We start from the raw sequence: 21,763 nt of genomic DNA, 5'->3' as shown, positions 1-21,763 counted from the left end.
GCTCGGAGTGGAGAAGGAGATCCGCCGCTGGCCCTTCCCGCTATTTTATGGCCTTCCACAAGAGACGATGGGGTATTTTACGAGACCCACCGAAAGAAATCGCGCAGTGAGAGAGCTCTAAGGATAGATCCTTCCCGACGGAAGAAGAAGAGGCCCCAACCCACCAGGAAGAAGAGCGCTACTAATTTAAGGAACATACTTTGCCGGGTAACATTTCAACATTTTCATTCGGACGTTACGAGAAATCTCCATTCATCTCTTCTCGTCGTTGCTCGGAGGCAATACACGTATGTATCGTATTGGAACGTTCTTTAAAAACAGAAACCCAGAGCGCCCACTAGCGGAGACCATTAACGTCCTATTTAAAGACATTTTGGCCGGCGAAGCAATTGGCCATATCCATACGGAAAAAATCTTCTTGACGGGACATTGAAAAAACCCAAGCAATATTCGATATAAGTACTTTCGGTATCCAACTGCTTGTGTTATTCACTGGAAAACAGGCTACTATTGCTTTTTCAAATGTCGTTTCCGAATCCAAAATTGTGCCAAAACTTTGAGAATATGGTTTATAAATAAGTAAAAAATTTTCGCGGATTGGTGAAACAATATCGCTCATTGAAAAGTACCTAGAGTATCTTCGAAGATAGATGTTCAATATTATATATATTTTTGATGGTATACCTTTCTTACGACACCTGGTGGTCTAATTTTCGTTTATGCATATGGTGGTTTAGTTTTCATATGGCACTAACGCTTATACATCTAGTGGTTTAATTTTCTTAACGCAACAATTTTTATACTTCTGGTGGATAATTTTCTTGAGGCACCTACGTTTATACATCTAGTGGTTTAATTTTCTTGGGGCACCTATACGTTTATACATCTAGTGGTTTCATTTTCTTGGGGCACCTATACGTTTATACATCTAGTGGTTTCATTTTCTTGGGGCACCTATACGTTTATACATCTAGTGGTTTCATTTTCTTAACGCAACAATTTTTATACTTCAGGTGGATAATTTTCTTGAGGCACCTACGTTTATACATCTAGTGGTTTAATTTTCTTGGGGCACCTATACGTTTATACATCTAGTGGTTTCATTTTCTTGGGGCACCTATACGTTTATACATCTAGTGGTTTCATTTTCTTGGGGCACCTATACGTTTATACATCTAGTGGTTTCATTTTCTTAAGGCAACAATGTTTATACTTCTGGTGGATAATTTTCTTGGGGACAAAGGAAATCGAGGTTATTCATTATCTTCTGTATTTCAAGAACAGTGAACAAGGATTTAAATTCCTTAGATCATTAATGAGCTCTTTTATTCAGTTCTCAAGAAGCCTTCAGCGAGCCAATCAAATTTAAGTCTGCTTTCTTTAAAGCGCTGCAACTTCAACGTTGATGAACTTTAATTCAATTTCTCTTGAAAATTACAAAAGATTCGATAGCATTAAAACTTCGTGGTCTTTTGATCTAGATAATACCGAAGCGCCCCCGAGCGACCGGAAAAGAAAACTTACTTCTCGATTTTACTAAAAATGTTCCCTTTTAATCTTCTGTACTGTCGTATAATAAATTACTAATCTTAACAGAGGTTTCCAGGGATCCCTTGTCATGTAACCTTTTTTCAATTATTTGGGAATTTAAGGTTTTGAAATAAGTTTACTACATAAGCGTGACATTGTTTTCTGTGTATTCAAGGCTTAAGAAAATCTTTATTTTTATGAAGATAGTTTTATTTGTGAAAATTGCCAAATAGATATAGGTGAAGTAATATTTCGATTTTTAAATAATGTTATATAAATATGGAGATTTATAAAAAAATACTTACAAATTAGTCCTACGAAATTAAAAGAGACTTTAAATGGTTTTAAAATTCATAATTTATTTATTTAGAAAATCCAAAGTTTCGGAGGAACTCTTCCTCCTTCTTCGGGGATTTTTACAAGACTTGTAAAAATCCCCGAAGAAGGAGGAAGATCTAATTTGAAACGTTGGATTTTTTAAAAAAATAAAATTTGAATTTAAAACCGTTTTAAGTCTCTTTTAATTTAGTTTTTCACAATGTGCTTCTCTGCACTTCTAGTCCTACGAAGCTACGATGCAGCCACTACTGGTTGTAGCCTAAGTGATTTAATTACCATGGCCTATGCTATAGGCAAGGTCTGGGCAGTAGATTTGACTTCCATGCGCCCCTAGCGGGAATATGCGATGAATTCGAAGGATCAGAAAATATACAGGATGTTTCAAAAGGTTATGCAAAAATTTTAAGGAGTTGTACGGGGTGGGTTGAGAAGTATGCCAGTTTTTTCCCATTTTCCTACGATGAGTTAAAAGAGTGCCATAGAGTTTCAAAGTGTGGTTTACTAGCCCCTGGAAGTAGGCTGCAACAACCGCAAAACCAAGCAGCAGGGAAATGTGAACATTATGGTTTGGGTTCGTGTGATAGGTAAAAAAGGAATTTGTTAAGAAATCGAGGTAACCAGCGTAAAAAAGTCAACCATGGTCATAAAAGAAAATATTTATAAATTTAAACAGTATTTAAGCATGCACGGCCCTTGAAAATGCATTCTAGTATATCTCACGCGATATTTAAATCTAATTTTATCTTTATTAGACCAAATAGTAGTAAAAATTGGGAAAATTGATCAACCATTTTTGTAGTAAATACCATAAGCATTAACCAATACCAAAATACCTCGATCACGTTTCCGCAAAATGTGAATCATGGCGACTTGATTAAACCCGAAATTTCACTTATATCTTAAGACCGTTGCCATTTATTCGTTTAATATCCTAATTAGGGCTCCCAGCATCAGCTCCGAACGCGCGCGCCACTAGAGCTCGTCTCCGAAGTTTAAACTCTCCCCTCATCTTTGCCCTCTAGCGTGTCCCCATCGTGGCGCGCTAATATTTCAGCGTGCCGAAAATGGGAAAGATCCACCTTGAAAATGAGATAAAGCACGCGGAGAGTTACACCTATAACTATTAGCGTAGAAGGCGTGCGCGGGGGAATCAAAGCGTGTAAGGCAGGAGAGAGCATGACGACTCTGGTTTAACTAACTAGGCCTCGTCTCTGGGAATGTAATTTCGATTACGCGGCCACGCGTCGGGGACCGATTTCCTTCCCTCCCCCCGTTTTATCCCTTAATCAATTCTCGAAAAGCCCCGGTTCTGTTCGGCGCGCCACCGTTGTACTGCCGATTCCTCTCGCACCCGTCCCAACACCCGATCCGCTACGGCTTCCTAAGTCAGTCCGCCCAGCCTAACCCACCCACCCTGGCGACTCCTTCCCGCGTTTGGATATTAATTTCCAAATCGAATTTGCGTCATTTCCGGCTTCTTGAGCTTTTGAAGGCAATCTCGGTGGAAAACAATTCGTCAGGACTCTCTTTATCGATCTTCACCCGAAGAAGTCAAAAGCCAGAACTCTCTTACTTGTCCTTGTATACATATATAAAGGGGGCTATGGTGGGTACTCGCGACGTCCTCGGGGGGGGGGGACGATGGGACTGTGGGGGAGGGAATTTGTCGGTCCGATTGAATTGGTTTCCGCGCTGACAAACCTTGAAGATGTCACCGAAGACTTGGAGGAGGAAGAAAAAAGAATCTAGTCGTGAATCCTCATCCTATTATTACAAGATACGTTTCTAGCTACCTTCTCCTTCTCTCTCCGAACGCGCGATATCTGCCTGCAACCATTTCCCACTAAATGAATGTCTCGTCGAAGAAAATAAAGATGGACTGATGACGGCTCGTTCTCGGAAATACGTTTTGAGATCAATCAACGGCGGAATTAATAAGCAGATTACGCCACTTCTTCCTTCTTAAGTAACCTCCGTTTCGTCAATAGAAAAATGAACTACTGCAATTAGACTAAACGTTGTCTTTAAACGACTTCTTAAGTATATCATTTTTAAAAATAGCATAAGCCTATCCTACACTGTAAAAAATAAAGGTATTGTTCAGGTACCTAAAAAGACCCCATGGTATTTAATAGTACCTTGAAAGGTACTCCTTCGTTTTATTATCCGCGCAGGTATTAAGTGATACCGGAAAGGTATTTACAACTATATCGTGGTATTGAATAGTACCTTAAAAGGTACTCTTGCGTTGTTTAATCGGCACAGGTATAAGAGATACGGGAAAGGTATTTCATACCATTAAAGGTATTTACGGAAAACGTTTTGGGTTTGAACTCTTGATGTGGTACATTTATGGCATTTAACGAATCCTTTTTGAGTTTTATCGCCTGAGGTGGTACGAAACCCTCAATTTTATAAATATATAAATTCTTTTGGTAACCAAAAGTTTCTTTCACAATAATTAGTCGTAACTCAGTGTTGCACATAATTTTTCTTATCTATCAATTTTGTATATTTACTAAGAGATGGCGAAAGTGATACTATCTTATCATTTTTTTGACATCTGTATTTCAGATGGCAGCACCATTTCGCTTTGTTTTCTAGGTGAAAATATTTCGCCTTTTTTTAAATTAAATGCAACAATAGGCGAAACTATAAAGTCTAGGGGGGCTGAAAAGATGGTAGTCACGTGACTTTTTGTGGAGAACTGAAGCGCCATCTATCCTAAGAAATACGAACCACTATTCATTTTATTTTGCTAATGGCGGTTTAAATTTTGAGTAATAAAATCTAAATTATCTAATTTAAAGTATTATTATTATTATTATTTAAACCATCTTAATAGAAAGGTTAAAATTAATTTGCTGTCTGCAGTATCTGAAAGGAATATTTTTTTATTTTCCGTCGCACGGCCAACTATGAACAGGAGTTACCGAATGCATGTTGGCTGTGATATGGTTGTCACGTGATTTCGTTTTCCCATTTTAACAAGTTGGCTATGACCAAATTTACATTATAGTTTCGCCTATTCGGGGGTCTGAAATAAATATATAATTTTAAATTATTTACTTCATATCATACTGTTTGAAATATATCATTAGTTATATTTCAAAGCTAATTAATATAATTCATGTTGAAAATATTTTCGTATACAAAATTCTTTGTTACCACAATGAATTCTTGGTATAATCTAACACCCATTAAGGTACTTTTAAGTACCTTCATAAAATTATAAGTACAAATGGGAACCATTCTTGGTATAAAATAACACCCATTTAGGTACTATTAAGAACCTTCACAAAATTATAAGTACAAATGGGAACCATTCTTGGTATAATCAAACACCCATTTAGGTTCTATTTAGTACCTACACAAAATTATAAGTAGCAGTGGGAACCATTCTTGGTATAATCAAATACCCATTTAAGTATGGTACAGTACCTTTAGGATTAAGGAGGTTTTAATAAATACCTTCATCAAGACGTACCTTATAGCACCTCCTTAAAGAGGCATTATTTGATACCTTTAAAGGTTCGTCTGGGGATGCAACATAAAATACCTTAGTCGGTACCAAAATGCACCTTATTTTTTAACAGTGTAAGGTCCCCATAAGCAAAAATCTAATCAAAAGTTTGGTCGATCACATACACGTTATTAAGAGGTAGGTGTTCAAAATCTGCACCTCCTAGTTTTTATATTCTCAAATCTCAACTATACATTTTTGAAATAAATATCGCGAAATGCATTATGCGCGAACGTTTTTAAACTTAGAACCACGCGGGAGAAATATCAAGGAGGATAGGAAGGGAGGCGAAGTAGGAGGGATGAACGCGCCAGCATCCTTGTAAGAAGTTTAGCGCGAACTCGGTTAAACTATTTAGGCATTAGTATAACAGGACGTATTCTACCATAAGTGTATAATATTGTTACAAAAATGTGACACTTCCTATTCTTCACATGCAAAAGTTTTACTGAGAGCTATTCACAAGACAGACTGCATTACGGGCTTCGTCGACGTTTTGCGCCCACTTTCTAACGCGTCACACATAGCCTTTGACAGCGCCTCGCTAGGGGGAGATTTTCTTCTTGTGATGACGTCACTCTAATAGCTCTCAGTAAAATATTCCCCAAAGTAACAAACTTATGGAATAATATTATTGACTTATGATTCTACTAATAGTCTATTTCAATAATTTGGCTTCCAATTGATTCTCCGCATTCTAACACATTGTTTGTCAGTGTTCCTGCCAAGAAAAATAATATTGCCAATATCGAGTTTCCTAAACGCATCTACTCTGCGTTACTTTGAGATCTTCGAGTTTGTACCAATCCTAATGTACTAATTTAGTCTCTTCCCGAAAATATTATCCGACCAATACTCTTTGTGTATACACATTTGATATCTAAAATTTCCCTCTTGCGATAATTTCATCAAACGAATAATCCCTCGCTATATTTTGTAGCTCTTAATACTAATTTATATATATATTTAGTTAAATTCTGAAAATAATTCCAAATATAAGATTTTATTTAATACAAAATTACTTACATTGGAATAATTTTGCCAAAATATATTCTCAAAAGTTGCAAATGGATTTTAAATCGTGACTTTCATTACTAGGAACGTATTAAAAATATTTTTTAGATCTATGACTCATAACATATCCATGGACTATATATACAATCTTACTCGTAAAGCTAAAAATTCCCTTTATTCCCATGAAAAGAACACTTTTCCCCCATTTTCCCCCGCGAAAGGCCGTTTTCCCTCTTAAATTACATTATTCCCTTTTAGCGTTTAAAAAATTTTAAAATTACCGGAAAAGGGAAAAATTCCCCGCATGTGGAAGCACCGCTTATCAGTTTCTATAACTTAATTCCGCTGTTTGTCGGCTAACAGGAATATGCAAGGACAAGGTGGTCGTTGTTCTTGCTGTGAAGAGCGTAAGATATATATTGATGTTACGTATTATAAAAGGAGATACGAGAGGTATCACCTTTAGATGGCCGAATAAAAGACAGATCTAATGGAGAGGGTTCCACGCTGGGAGGGGCTGCCGGATAATAGTCGGGGATTCGCTCGTAGCACCCCTCTTCGGTTAATATACGTACTGCGCTATATAGATGGCCTTTTTAAATGTCTGCAGAGTCGGAAGAATTTATAATGGTCATTGGCGATTAGCACTCGCCACCTCCGAACGGAGCTCTGGTAATTTGGGTACAGGAATAACGACGATTCGGGGCGGATCTGACACGATTAAAAGGCCGACGACACACTATTTATTCATTTCGCCGCCCACCCGATAGATGGCCACCTCCTCCTTTCTCATTGACACGATGATCTATAGCGTCTCTCCCTTTGTTTCGATCTCTTCATTTCCGTCACCTGTAAGGAATGTAATCGCGACCAAATACCTCTCGCATTTTACATTTATTTCATTCTAAAGGTTACACTAACGTTGATTCAAATTGTTGATAATGTTAATGACTAGAATTACAAAAAAAATGTTACCGAAACAGATTACACTGAGAGGCTAATTTGCCGACTAACCGCATCACGGTTGACTATCTGTGTATTACTCCGCTTAACGATGTAAAATATAGAATTTACAGTAATACGTGTAACAATAAGTGTACAATATTGTGACACTTGATATTCTTCACATGCAGAAGTTTTACAGACAGACAGCATTACGGGTTTCATCGCCGTTTATCGTCCGCTCGCTCCCGCGTCACACGTAGCCTTTGACAGCGCTTAGCTAGGGGGAGATTTTCTTCACTCCGTTACTAGCTCTCAGTAAAATATTATTAAAATTGAAAATCTTATGGAACAATATTATAGACTTATGGTGTAACCTATTTATAAAATTTACTTTTCCGATATAATGGTTTTAGAAAATTACTTTAAGACGAATTTTGAAAAATCAGTAATAACCTGCGGAAAACATTAATAGTAAACCAAGATGTGAAATGTATTAAAAATAATTTATATACTTGTGTACCGACCCATCAATAATCGAATTAATTATTATTCACGATATTATATGCCAATAAAATATTAGAAATTTATTATATTAGGATTTTTTAAAAGTCATAATAATTTAATAATAATAATAATAATAATAATAATATTTCCGTTTCATTTAGTTTATAAATTAAAAAAATTAAATTCATTTTAATTAAAAATGCATAAAATCTAGCCTTTCATTTACATTATTAAAGCGACGGTCGTCTTCAAAGAATAACCCTTTGGATGCTTTCGCGTATTACACCAAAAAGAACCTGTATATTATCGCCCCCTGTTGTAGCCTCAGTGCGAAATATTTCAATTTCATCAATTTTAATAATTTTATCTTAGTTTAACCAGCGAAGAAAATTTTAATTTTCATTTAATCCTATAATAGTTATTACTCCAACTAACAAGAAGACATCCCGAGGTGTATCTCTCCGATTATTTTCATAGTCGGGGGTTAAGTAGACCTTCATGTACCTTGAAAGCTCCTAAAGGGAAAGTTTCAATGGCCATGGCAACCAAAAATGTTTTTCACAACTCAAGTTTCAACTTTCTCTACGTAAAATAGCAATGCAAAATCACGGATTGTAAACCCTTACGATTTTACCGATTTTTTTTTGATTTTACCCATTTTATCGATTTTACCCAATTGTTTTTCCAAAATTTTAATTTTTTGAAAATGGCAAATGAGGATCCTTACAATCCATGATTTTCCCATGCTATTTTACGTATAGAAAGTTTAAATTTGAGATGTCAAAAACATTTTTGGTTGCCATGGCAAAACGAATTTCCATTGAAACTTTTTTCCTTTAGGAGCTTTCAACGTACATGAAGGTCTAAGTAACCCCCGAGTTTGAAGAAAATCGGGGAGAAACACTTCGGGATGTCTCCTTGTAAGTGGATAATCATAATAATTCCGATCATATTTTATACCTATTTCTGTTCAATCAAAAATCCTTTTATGATATTTTTCTAAATAAACGTTCAGTGTTAAGCCTAACTGTTAAAAGGCCTAACGCGTTAAACCCGAGAGCTATAATTATGCAGCAGCTATTTAGTCCCTTTCGGAAATCTTCCTAATCTCTGCCAATCGACCTAATACAATAGGTCGGGCTCACTGTGGATAGACACATCTAGTGAGACATCAAGGTACAACACTAGATCCGCCACTTGCTTATATTATTAAACCTGAAATACAGATAGCTAATGCGAATCCGTTCGCTTTCATAATGGAACGGAATAATGGAAATCCGGCTCTGAAAAGAAAGGTCTGAAATATTAATTAAATACAGATCTCCCAAAATGACATGATCAAAAAAAAGATCCTCGAAAATCCTAAACCTTTAACCGCTACTCCGTTTTTCATAATGAAATTTTAATCAATGGCCATTTTTTTTGGTATTCAGACATAATTTTTTAATTGAATCGCGTTCCGTTTGTAAGTTAAACATTTAAAGGTTTTCCCTTTGTTTCGCCAACTTCCTTCTCCAAATTGAAAAAAAAATAAAAAAATACGCCGAACAAAAATTTCATTCCGAACTTTAATAATAAATAAGCCAGGTATATATAGCTTTAATTAAAGCCAAAGGTGTGCTCTCATGAAATTATTAGTTTTTCTTCTCACTGTCTTCCCCCTCCACTCCCCCACTCCCTCTATCATCCGAAGTGTTTTTATCATCCCCGTAAAGCCGCGCACCCTAGTGTTGAAGACGCGAAACTTTCCCCAATAGCGCATCCTAGAGTTGTATTCGCGATTCTTCCCCCGCCCCGCGAACTGCGGAATATTTTCCTCCTAGTTCGGTGCTGCCCCCCAGCGGCCGTCGCTGGAAACACGACGGGCTCGAATCGATGGAGCGCAGCCGCAGCGCCTAAGCCCGATCCGCTCGCGCCTGACATCGCTCCGGACTGTCTTCGCGACGAGTACGAGAGCTTTCTCCAGTTTTTCGGACGGTCGCCGTTCCACGGGTTTCTCCCCAAAGTTATCTTCCCTTCGCGCGCGTTTCGCGTCCTTTTTCGAAAGTTGCGCGCGTTTTCCCCGCCGTTGCCCGGCGACGGAGCGTCAGTTCGACTCTCTATTTAACACCTTCATTCATTCTTGTACTTCCTTCGGCTCTGTGTGAAAGAATTCTATTAAAATTATTGAAAATTAAGTGGCTTTTTTCCGTGGTTTACCGGAAGGTACAACGTCGCGTGAAGTCGCGAGCGCCGATCGTGGTCAGTTTCTGGTTAAAAGTTTAAACTCATATCAAGTTACAAGCCTAAACACTGACAATTGCCGATGGCGACCTTGATATTGGCTTCTTTTTGGAAACTGTCGTTTCGGCACGTCGCTAATCCCGAGTGGCGTTTGTCGCGTACGCTATAGTTATTTGGTTGTCGTGAAAGTTCTGTGGCCACCAAAAAAATAATTAATTTGAAAAATATAACTTCAACATAGCGTTGTTTTAAATTTCGTTTATATCGTTCCGAAGAAAACTGCTGACGCGGTTCAAAGGATAACCCGTAAATGATATTGGCGAAAGCGCGCGGATATTGGTCATCCATGGCTATCCGCTCCCAATTGATGTGGATATTGCTTTGCAGCGCGTGGAGATTGTCTTCGAGCGCCCGCCCTCAGGCACCGGCCAGCGTTGAGCAGCCCTGGGGTAGGTATTTATAGAAACACTTGATTCAATTTAGCCATCTCGCTTTGCTAGTTTTAATTTCCTTCTCTTCCGCTGACCATTGCCCACAATATGGTTATACCGGAATCGCTCACTTACCACGCATCTAAATGGATTTTGCCTACAGCACAATCGAATACTTTTATTCTTCCAAGATAATTGACTCGCAAACCACTATATTTTCGCATATTTTAGCAAAAGGTTTCCGGAAATATCGTTCGTGTTTCTGATGAGCTTTTCGCGTGTGTTTTTATTTTTTTTATTTTTCTCGCTTTTCCATGAAATTGGATAATCCTATTTAATTTCGAAATAATATTTTTTACCCATTCCTTTCTAATTTCGAAAGAATCCTTTTACGTCGGATTAGAATGAAAAAAAAAGTCAAAATTTTTTAACGTTTCAATTTTTTTTAATCCTTTTCGAAAAGAAATTTGGTTATATTAAAAAAAAGGCTTTCAATGGCCATTTAATTAATTGCCATTCGGATCAGCATATGGTATATACATATATCTATAGCCGTGTTTAATCGGTATAGTTACGGTCTAGTAGTGATACTATCACGCTATTGAAGGCGATCTAATTAATATGCAGGGTAGCTAACTTTATGCAAATATATTATACCATTCACACTGAGCGTAATATATATATATATATATATATATATATATATATATATATATATATAGATTAGACGAAACAAACCTCGTTTTAAAACCGCGTGAAATGAGAAAACAAAGCATTTCTATTATTCCGCGCTCATTTTAATACGGTCTATCAAATCCTCACTTTTTATATCGAGGCAAAATATTCTCACCCTTTTTCTATAATAATAGGCTTGACGGAACGGGAAGTGAATTTCTATATGGCGCAGCTAGGGGGCGTCGCCACGCGAAAAGGGTGACAAGTTATCCGTAAGAAATTCGGCGGAACGTGTGCTTATAATGGAAGGGGAGATTTGGCAATATTATTCATTCGTAATAGTCTCCAATTACATTATTCCCCCCTCTCTCTCTCTCTCTCTCTCTCTCTCTCTCTCTCTCTCTCTCTCTCTCTCTCTCTCCATCGGCTGGCGTGTAGGGCCCCTTTCCCAGGGCCCCGTGAAATTGCAACAAAAAATAGGCTAAATAGGCCCGCACGCTTTGCCGTTTGCGACGATTATTATTTTATTTTTTTTAATTTAACCCAATTCTCTTTCAGAATATTTCCTCACACGAAGAGGGGAAGCGGGTATAAATTACCAGGGCCCTTGGACCCTAAGTGGGCCCGCGTTCTAGGCAAGCGAGTAACCCTTCTACCGGGTTTATACCCGGAATTGGGTAGTTGTAACTGATAACATAATCTCCCATCGGGCCCGAAATTATATTTTACCGGGGCCCGTGCAGTCTAGGAAAGCCCGCGTTTAGGGAAAGGAGGTACCCTTTCAACGGAATAATACCCGAAATATTAAAGCTATCTCCTGTAATATTACGTCTCTCACGGGGCCCGGAATTAGTTTTCCCGGGACCTAGGCCCGTTCTCGTCAACTCTGGGATGGAACGCCAAAACTAAATTTTGGGATAACGATTTTCCAAGAGCATAGACCTTGCGTATTCTTTGCACAGAAAAATGTTTGCGCTCAGTAAAAGCTACAAAAAAATCAGGGTTGTCAAGAGCCAGCCAGACTTTTTTTATTAAAAATATATTGAGAAATTAATTAGAAATATTGAAAATTTTACATACTATTTATTCATTTTGTAAGTGAAAATACGCCGCCATGTTAGGGTATAAAAGCGGGTAAATAAGCCTGCTATACCGCACAATGTAAAGGTACTGTCGAGCGCAAAAACGTTATTTTGAAATCGGCCAATTTGACCTTTTTCGAGGTAATAAGGGCTAGATATAAGCAATTTGAGTATTTTTTTATTAGTGGTTTTATCCAGATCTAACCATATTGGATTTTTTTATTTAAAAAAAGCCGTTTTTTTCCCACCCTGCAAAAAAAGATATTGTTTCTCAATCAAAAATCAAAAAGCGAATGAAAAGTGTTGTTGAATTTCAGTTAGGATTTACAAAAAAAATTCGCCACTTTGTTCGCGACGAAGGCGTGGTTTGGGAAGAAAATTCCATTAACGAAGATAACCTCTAAATAGAGAAACTATAAAACATTTCGTCACGTTGCTAAGAACATTATAAACCAAGGTTGAAGTTACCGTTATTTTCAAAGCGCTAAATAGGTATTACTTTATGTATTCCGATTTTTAAATACTCCGCTAAATGGCACTAGGTATGTGAAAATTTACTCATTTTAATTGTACAGTCCAGTGATATAGTCGATGTCATTCGAATCGAGAATAACCGGCTGTTAGCGGACTCTATATTTCGTCCGATACGGTCCTAAGGAAGGTGGCGCGCGGTGGAGGGTGGTTTGGGAAAGTGGTATGGGTTGGGAGGTTTGTTACGTGTCCCTGTGAGGCTGACAGGAGGGCCTCTTCCACTTTGTAAAGAGAGAGAGAGAGAGGAGGGTGGGTCCTCTCTTGTCCGGTTTGGAACATTTTGAGGTCACCGCCCAGTCGCGTGCCAGCTCCAAACTCTCTTTTGGCGGCGTCGGACACTCTAAACTTTATATACGTATAGAGCCTTCCCTTTTTATTGACAACTACTACGTTTTAGCACGGCACAGTCTGAAGTTTCCGCCGACCTCTCACCGTCCGTGTGGAGAAGTCTTCTCTCTCCCACCTTTTGTCCTCGGAGTTGTGTTACGAACCACTTCTCTTTTTAATATAACGCCGTAAAGAGCCTATTTTACGTGACTGTTGTAGCATTTATTATAATGCCCCGTATACGTCGATGTATTCAGGTTTTTTTATATTTAAAATGTTAACTCGTGACGTCACATGAATATAATATACCGTATTTGTTTTTACCGTACTTACTAGGAGACGATCCGAGGTGATTTTCACTGATTTTGTATGAATTCGGGGGTAAGTAGACCTTTATGTAACTTGAAATTTCGCTAAAGAAAGAGTTTCGACGGGCTTTAGTTTTGCCATGGCAAACAAAAATGTTTTGGATAACTTAAAACCATATTTTCCTTATGGAAATTAACATGGAGAAATCGTGGAATTTAAGGGTCACTTTTAAAAAAAATTTAAAATATTAAAAAATAATTTATATTAAATTATACATTGGGTAAATTCAGGGTAAATGTGTGAAAATTTGGGGGAAAATAAGCAAATTGGGTAAACACAAGTTAATTTGGTTATATTATTTAATATGGTAAAAATGCATAAGTACATGTACATTTTAGTTCGTAAAATGTGGAAATTAGGTAAATGCAAGCAAATTGACTAAATTTTGATTATGGAAGTAAAATTGGCAAATGACGAGCATTTAATTTTATTTTAAGGGAGGGACCTTCAAAATCAGTGATTTCTCAATGTTAATTTCCATAAGGAAAATTAGGTTTTAAGTTATCAAAAACATTTTTGGTTGCCATGGCCAAACAAAAGCCCGTTGATACATCTCCTTTTGGGAAATTCCAAGTTACATAAAGATCTACTTATCCCCCGAATTTAAACAAAATCGGTGAAAATCACAACGGGTCGTCTCCTTGTTAGTTTGGTTACTGCGACGTAAGGAAAAAATATTGTAGAGTATAGTATAGTAACAATAATGATGTTATTTCTAGCTTCTTGTGTATAAAATGACAAATTAAGAAGTTTATAGACAATGGGATTTAATGACGTCACATTAATATATTGTTCGACTGATTTATAGATAATTGTGAATATTATATTACATATGTAATTTTTACCGTATTGGTTTTTACTTTACTTATTTTGTACAGTATAGTAACAATAGCCAAGTCATTTGTGCATAAATATACAAATTAAAAGTTTAAAAACAACAAAATTTATTTTGCATAAGGTTTAAAAATATTTAAGAATACGACTAAAATTGCGTTTGTTTTAAGCGAAGTTGGGTTTAAGCTTTTTTAATTTGTCATAAATAAGATAATAACCTTAAGTATAACACTTTTGGTCTTATAAGTGTGCATTTTTTAGTGTTGCACGGATTAGAAAATTTAAAATCAGAACATTTTATAGCATTTTACCTATTGTTCAACAAAAGGTTTTGGAAACTTTTCGAAATTGATAATGGTAAACTTCACCAAAAACTATTTATTTTTGTACAATAAAATGAAATATACCTTTGTCTAGGGCCGTGGTCTAACTTGGGAAAAATGTCTATACTTGGCTGCCTATAGATGGCACTAGTTTGTCGGACCCTGAATATTATCTTCTTTCCGAGCATTACCGCGTTGCGTGTGGAACACTTTTACAGGCGTATTTGGCCTATTTTTCATCTACTCTTTTAGTTTACATTATTTCTCTATCGGTATACGAATGAATACAAATATAGGAGTAAAAAACAATGTTTATTTTTCCAATAATGGCGGCTAGGGACAACGGAAAGCTTCCCTTCGCTACGGGTGAAAAAAAAATGGCAAAAAATCGAACGATTGGATAGGGAGCGCTTCGATCGATAACCAGAAATCCATTTTCTCGTTTTCGCGGTGTAAAAACTAATTACCTCCCAAACCAGTTCAATTCGCTCCCCCTTTCGTAGCACCTTTTTTCAATTATTAGCCATTACCTTGTTTAACATCCACCGTACTTTTAGCCCATCAAATACCCCGGGATGTTCTAGTACCTATATAGTCCAATAATCAATTTGAAAGGAGAGCGGAATCGTCACTGGCGATTGATAGCGATTAGCGCCTTACACGAGGTGGCCCATTGGATGAAGATAGTGCTAAAGGGACGGAAAAATGTCATTTCGGGAAAATGAAATTCTCTCTGCTGGCGCCGGAAGATGGGGTAATAAAGGGATTTTTCGGGCGTCCGCGTCTGTTTCCAAGAAATGGAAGCCAATGCCCTCGATCCTCGCGCGTCGAAACTATTTTTCCTTCTCTCTCTCAGTTTTTAGGAAGATATTTATTGGGGCAGTCCACGATTTGCCAGTTTCAGCTGCTGCCTCCCCGATGACTGTTATGACAAATGACCCTTTTTGGGGGCTATATACACCGGGTTAGAGGCACGAAGGGGGGTTGATAACTGCGAAAAGAGGGAAGGGCACACACCACCCGGAGCCTAAAGTGAGTGAGAGAGAGAGAAATAGTAAGAGGTAGAGTGAAAAAGAATCAATATTTAAATTGAAACTTTTCCCATTTACGCGCGCGAGGGGGCTTAAAGCGTTGGCCCTCTACCCACCCCGTGTATTTCGTATTAACTTGGTCGGCTGCGAATTTGTGTATCTCGGCGACGTGTTGAGGCCGGTCGCAGCTCGCTCGCGGCGTGCCCTTAATGCGACTGCCTTTGCATTTTTTGGCTGCGAGAGCAAAAAATTCTCCTTTCGCGAAAATAGAATAATCAAGAGAAGCCTTTCTCTGTCTCTTTCGTAATATAAACGGGTCGTCATCGACCCCGCGTTACTCCTCTTCTGGCGAGCGTTTTCATCAGCCAGAGATGCCGCGAATATTATATTCTTATTATACAAAAAGACGACTTTGCTGCCCTGAGACTGAGTGAAAGCTAAATAGCTAGAAGGGTTATAACGGGGACGCGAAAGAGTGAGAGAGTTGGCGAAAGAAAATCTTCGCAAGGCTGGTTTTAAAATATACAACGAACCGGCGCTAAATGAGCCACGAAAAGATGTTGCACTTTCTGTATAGAGAAAATGTATACCAAGTTTCTCTTCCGGATATTTTTTCGCCTCAAACAAATATGGCTACCCCCCCCCCGGTACGAAAATGGAAAATATGAAGGCTTTAGAGAGAGACAAAAATCCGGGATTTAAATTAGGGCAAATTCTTAAATTCAGCGTGCGATAGTTGGGGCAGTAATTTACTCTCTACTCCGGCAAAAATATCAGAATACTTTCATTAGCTAGTTTTCCGCGAAATTATTTCGTCTAGCATTTGAGCTCATTACATCAAAATAAAGGAGCTAGGAAACCCTTTCGAGAAATTCCAAAGAGACACTAGACATAATCGTTGATATTACTTAACAAGAGGTTTTGATGCGGGATAATTGCTGTTTGACCTCTATTCGCTCGAGAAAATAAGTATAGCCTAATGAGATAAAATAGAATAATCGACAAGATGTTGCTTAGAAAATTGTTCCTTTATTAATTTTTTTGTCTCGTCTACTCGGGGACTTTAAGTAGTAATCGGATTCCTTAGGAGTAAGACATAATAACGATTTTTCGAGGACGAGGAAAGCGATAATCTGCCGCGCTTGTGACAAGAATTTCTAAAACATATTAATGTCCATCGTTAAGAATAAAACTTTCTCTTTGCACTAAGAAATCATTTAAAAGCGCTTTATGGTACAACGTTAAAGTATATTTCGGGGAGGCTTTGAAAGACGGTATTTCGTATAATACAATCGCTAGTCATTCTTCGTCGTTAACTCGCTAAAAATGAGAAAATGAAAAACGAAAGGGAAAAAATGTCAAGAATTGGCAAGAATTCAAAGCACTTCTCGCTCACGCACCTATGAAGCTCGTGCTTTGAAAGCCTTCCCTAATGGCTGGCTAACGAGAAGCCAGCCTGGGTTATTAGCGTTAAAGAGTCGACTCTTGTTTAAGTCAAAGCGCTTTAATATCGCTATCGGGTGACCCCTTCGCTATCAGACCGCCGGCGTATCTGTTTGGTTTCCTTCGCTTGCAAATTTAAAACGTTATTGACGTTGGAGGCCTTTCGCGGTTGTCATTAGGAAAGGGGGATTATTATTTTTTTTAAATGGTTCGCGGAGAAGTGCCAGCTTTCCAACCGATCACCGAGAACGAGAGTCTTAGTTTTATAAATATGCGCGGACAGATTGTTAGGCTGGCGCGTGATAGACTAACCTCTTTAGCTAAAAGCTCGCTTCGTCCGCGTACTGTAGCTCCAGCAGCGCCATCTCCGTGTAGTCTAAAAGGCAAACAAATTCGAACGTGACCGGGGCTCCAACCCGGCCCGTCACTACGCCTTTTCCACCCCTTAACGAGTGCCCGCGTTAAAGAAACAGTGTGCTAGATGACGGCCAACTCTATTCTAGGCCCATTTTCCCGTCTCTATCATTTCTGATTTTTTCACTGTAACAGTGAATCTCAATTTTTCTTGGCGCACGTAATTGATTTCTCACTATTTTGCAATTTGCGCTCGTGGTTTTCAACGTTTTAGACTTGGATAAGGTTTTTTTGGAAAATGAGTCTATAGTAGATTTCATTTTACTAAAGTGTTTTATCTCGACGATAATTTTAGACGAAAATGGGTCCATTTGTAGATTTTATTTTAATATAGGGGTTTGGTAAAATGAAGATTTCATTTTGATAAAGTGTTTTTTTAAATCTAAATTTAGGTGAAACGGAGTTCGTTGTAAATTTCATTTTAATGCATTATCTAATAGTGTTGAAAGCAGATGGTTATCAATATCACAAATCTTGCTGACGATCCTAATCGTAAGTTGATATAAAAAAATGAACGTTTATTAAATTTCATTTCAAGCGAAGTATTTTTCTTGAATATTATTAAATATGCTATAGGGTCGCATGATCCTTTGACCATACTAATGTAAGTTAATTAACCCTACAAACTTCAAATTAACTAATTTAACCTAACCTAACTCAACATTTTAAAACCTATTAGCCCATTTAAAACTGGCGCGAAAAACACTATTTATCGTTGCGTAACCTAATCAACCAAATTTTGGACAAATCCAAGTACAAACACAAATGTTGATACATGTATTCGACTTAGATTTGTATACTCCTACATACAAACTAAATCATCCTTGCCATCAACGATTATGGCATGGATAAATTGGCTTGAACCAAATTAACTATAGTCCTTGGAAGTTGTAGCAAGCCAACGTAAAACTATTATCGTCCATCTTACGACCTTGATCGCAGCCTGAAGGTCAAATGGCTTTACCTGGCAATATGAACATCGCGGGTATCGCTCTTACGACAGGAAAGCTGGGAGGGAATAGCGAGCCTTACCGACTATTTCCCTGACGAATCAAGGGTCGCGGCGAGAGGCTGGGGAAGAAGGTGACAGCGAGTGACATTTCAGGACGCTTTGAAGGCTTAGCATCCCGTATATCAATCAGACACTTCTTATTGCTAACCGCGCCACCGACAAATTCGTTTTTGACGCGTGGAGAGCGTGCCCGAAATTAGGACGCGGAAACCGGACGCGAGATGCCGCCCCCGAAACGAAAGAAAAAGGAAGATATTTCCAGCGCAACGTATCTGTAATTCCACCGGGGGGGGGGGGGGCGGAAGCTGCGGGGATTCAACCCTCCTCCTTCCGCTCGCTTTCGTGTGACACTTTCATTAGAAGGACATCCCAGTTAACTCAATTAAATATCTTGAGGGTTAACGTTCTTATTAGAAACGCCGCTTTTTACTGTATTCGTTATTTTTTGCGCTGATGGGCATTTTGGTCAAACTACCTCTCAGTTCAAATTAAACGTATTTGACGAACGAAGTCGGTGCTCCTCCTATTTTACACTCATTTGAGAAAATAAATCGACCCTTCTTCCTTTTTGAGCTCAATTGAGCAACGAAATCGACCTTCCTCCCTTTTTGAGCTCATTTGAGAAACTTAAATCGTCCCTCCTCCCTTTTTGAGCTCATTTGAGAAATTTAAATCGACCTTCCTCTCTTTTTGAACTTATTTTAGAAAATAAATCAACCCTTCTCCCTTTAAGAACTCATTTGAAAGAAGAAATCGACCCTTCTCCCCTTTTGAGCTCATTTAAGAAACAAAATCGAGCTTTCTCCCTTTTCTAGCTCATTTGAGCAACGAAATCAACCTTCCTCCCTTTTCGCGCTCATTTGAGAAAAGAAATCGACCCTTCTTCCTTTATGAGTTCATTTGAGAAATGAAATCAACCCTCCTCCCTTTTCACGCTCATTTGAGAAACGAAATCGACCCTTCTTCCTTTTCGCGCTCATTTGAGAAACGAAATCGACCCTTCTTCCTTTTCGCGCTCATTTCAGAAACAAAATTGAAGCCTCACTCATTCTTCTGTAATTTATCGCTTATACCAAAAACGAAATATCTGCTCCTCTCTTTTCTCATTTATTTGAGAAACAAAATCGGCGCTTCTCTCATATATCGCCTATTCTAGAAACTAAAAATGCACTCGTTTCATTTAGCACTTATTTGAGAAACTTAATCGGAAATGAGTTGAACGTGCCTTTCGCTGTTTTATTTTTCATTTCCCTTTAATAATGTCTTATATATAAAATAGTTAAAATCTCACTTTTGTAAGGGCGTGGTACTTTGGCGAATTTTAGGGAAGGGAATTACGACTTAATTCTTGGCAGTTGCTATTAATAAAATATACGTTTCATAGATACGTGTGTATGGCGTAATTTCTTTTATCTATTTTTAATCTTAGGTGAGCTTTGGCCGTATTAAAATCCATGGCTTTTCCATACATTAACTTTCCATTTTCCATTCCGTTTTACGATTCTAAGCTCCGTTCTTGGGATATTTTTAAGAAGATATCGGCGAAAAGGAAGCTAAGACTTAATGCGCGGGGAGAGATTTAAATAGAGGCCCGGAATTAAAATCGGATTTTCCATTTGCATAAAATTCCGAAGAAAGTATAAATTATCTCCAAGCGCGGGAAATTATGTATAGTAAACTAAAGATCCGTACGTTAATATTCATGACTGCTGGCTTTTCTCCAATGGTACCTAATAGGAGCTCCTTCCTATTTGAAAATATATATCGCCCGTATAATCTATCCCATATATAAATTCTTAAGGTAACTTATTGATCCGATGGGTACACGGCATCAAAAATTCGCTTGGGATATCTCCGGCCCTAGAGATCGACGCGGGACTGCATGGCGAAGGAGACACGAAAATATATATATATATATATATATATATATATAAACTATATATATATACTATATACTTTATATACCATATTATATAGACAATATATATATATATACCTGTTCCTATTTTCCTGCTATACTTCACGAAAAAACCCTTACCAATTTAGGATATATGCACAGGGAAAATAATATAAAATAAAGTTCTGATAAAACCACCACCAATCTCCGAGTTCAAGCTTTTTTCCTGCGGATTCTCATATGTGCTTGTATCTATCGGATAAATATATACCACTATATGTGTTTAAAATAAATTACAATTACTTTCAAACAAACCTAACTAAGCTACGTTTACACTAAAAAAATATTTCGGTCAATTAAATTTGATTTAATTCAATTTAATTTGATTTAATTCAATTTAATTTGATTTAATTCAATTTAATTTGATTTAATTCAATTAAATTTGATTTAATTCAATTTAATTTGATTTAATTCAATTTAATTAGATTTAATTCAATTTAATTCGATTTAATTCAATTTAATTTGATTTAATTCAATTTAATTTGATTTAATTCAATTTAATTTTATTTAATTCAATTTAATTTTATTTAATTCATTTATTTTTAAATCAGATGGATATGTACGAAAAGTATTATATTTAAATATTCGGTGCTAAGCCTAGGTCCTAAAAACAGCCGTTCTTCAAACCTTGTCAAAAAAAGCGCTCCTGTGGCCAACACGACGTGAAAATTTTTGCTCAATACAAACAGTGCAAATCATGTTTTACAACAATGTTTTGCTTTGTAATTAATGTGAGGTGATTGGGCAACCAGCTTAAGAAGGTTGGCCTATGCTATTTGAAACCAACTGAATTTACGACCTTCAGTCAAATGGAAACTTTAGCTCTGTCTGACCAATGGCCGTTTGCGCCAACCAATTAGCTAATGCCACTACTGCATTTGAAACGCTTTTTCCTCTCTCGCTCTCCAAAAGAGATACTATTTCTTAATCACTTATATAGTTAGTTACCTTCGAGGTTGTTAGTTAATTATTCAAACATTACGGATCGAATGACGTGTCCACTTTTTGTGTTTTCCATTTTGTATCGGTTCCTAGAGAGACTAATGAGTACGGAACCGAAATGGTTGAGATAAACGTGGTCAATGAACGCTCCTATAGTCACACTTTCTAGATCTTCTCGAGGTAACTGAGAACAAATTATTACAGATACAAATACCAGCTGGGCTAATATCCAAGGCAACGTCTGAGGCCATGTCATATACCTACTTTTAATGCCTTTAAATCAGGTGGCTTGGTTAAATTGCGTAGGAGGGTGG

The 21,763-nt window shown here is 37.4% G+C and overlaps 1 protein-coding gene across 4 annotated transcripts in view; it reads left to right on the top strand.

The window, feature by feature from the left end:
- LOC149933390 (protein turtle-like) overlaps positions 1 to 21,763 on the top strand; it is a 545,370-nt gene that overhangs the window by 292,623 nt on the left and 230,984 nt on the right. For 3 of the 4 annotated variants that reach the window (XM_090155760.1, XM_090155759.1, XM_090155762.1), the window contains exon 1: positions 10,383 to 10,527. The exons of the other annotated variant lie outside the window; for it this stretch is intronic. In XM_090155760.1, coding sequence (XP_090011886.1) covers positions 10,389 to 10,527 — 139 coding nt within the window. In that variant the 5' untranslated portion in view covers positions 10,383 to 10,388. Of the gene's footprint in view, positions 1 to 10,382; positions 10,528 to 21,763 lie in introns of those variants that run through there. 4 annotated transcript variants of the gene reach the window in all.

This window comes from Leiobunum rupestre, chromosome 8 (assembly GCF_980474605.1).
Source record: "Leiobunum rupestre chromosome 8, qqLeiRupe1.1.hap1, whole genome shotgun sequence".
NCBI lineage: Eukaryota > Metazoa > Arthropoda > Arachnida > Opiliones > Sclerosomatidae > Leiobunum > Leiobunum rupestre.
This window is presented reverse-complemented; position numbering and strand designations above follow the sequence as displayed.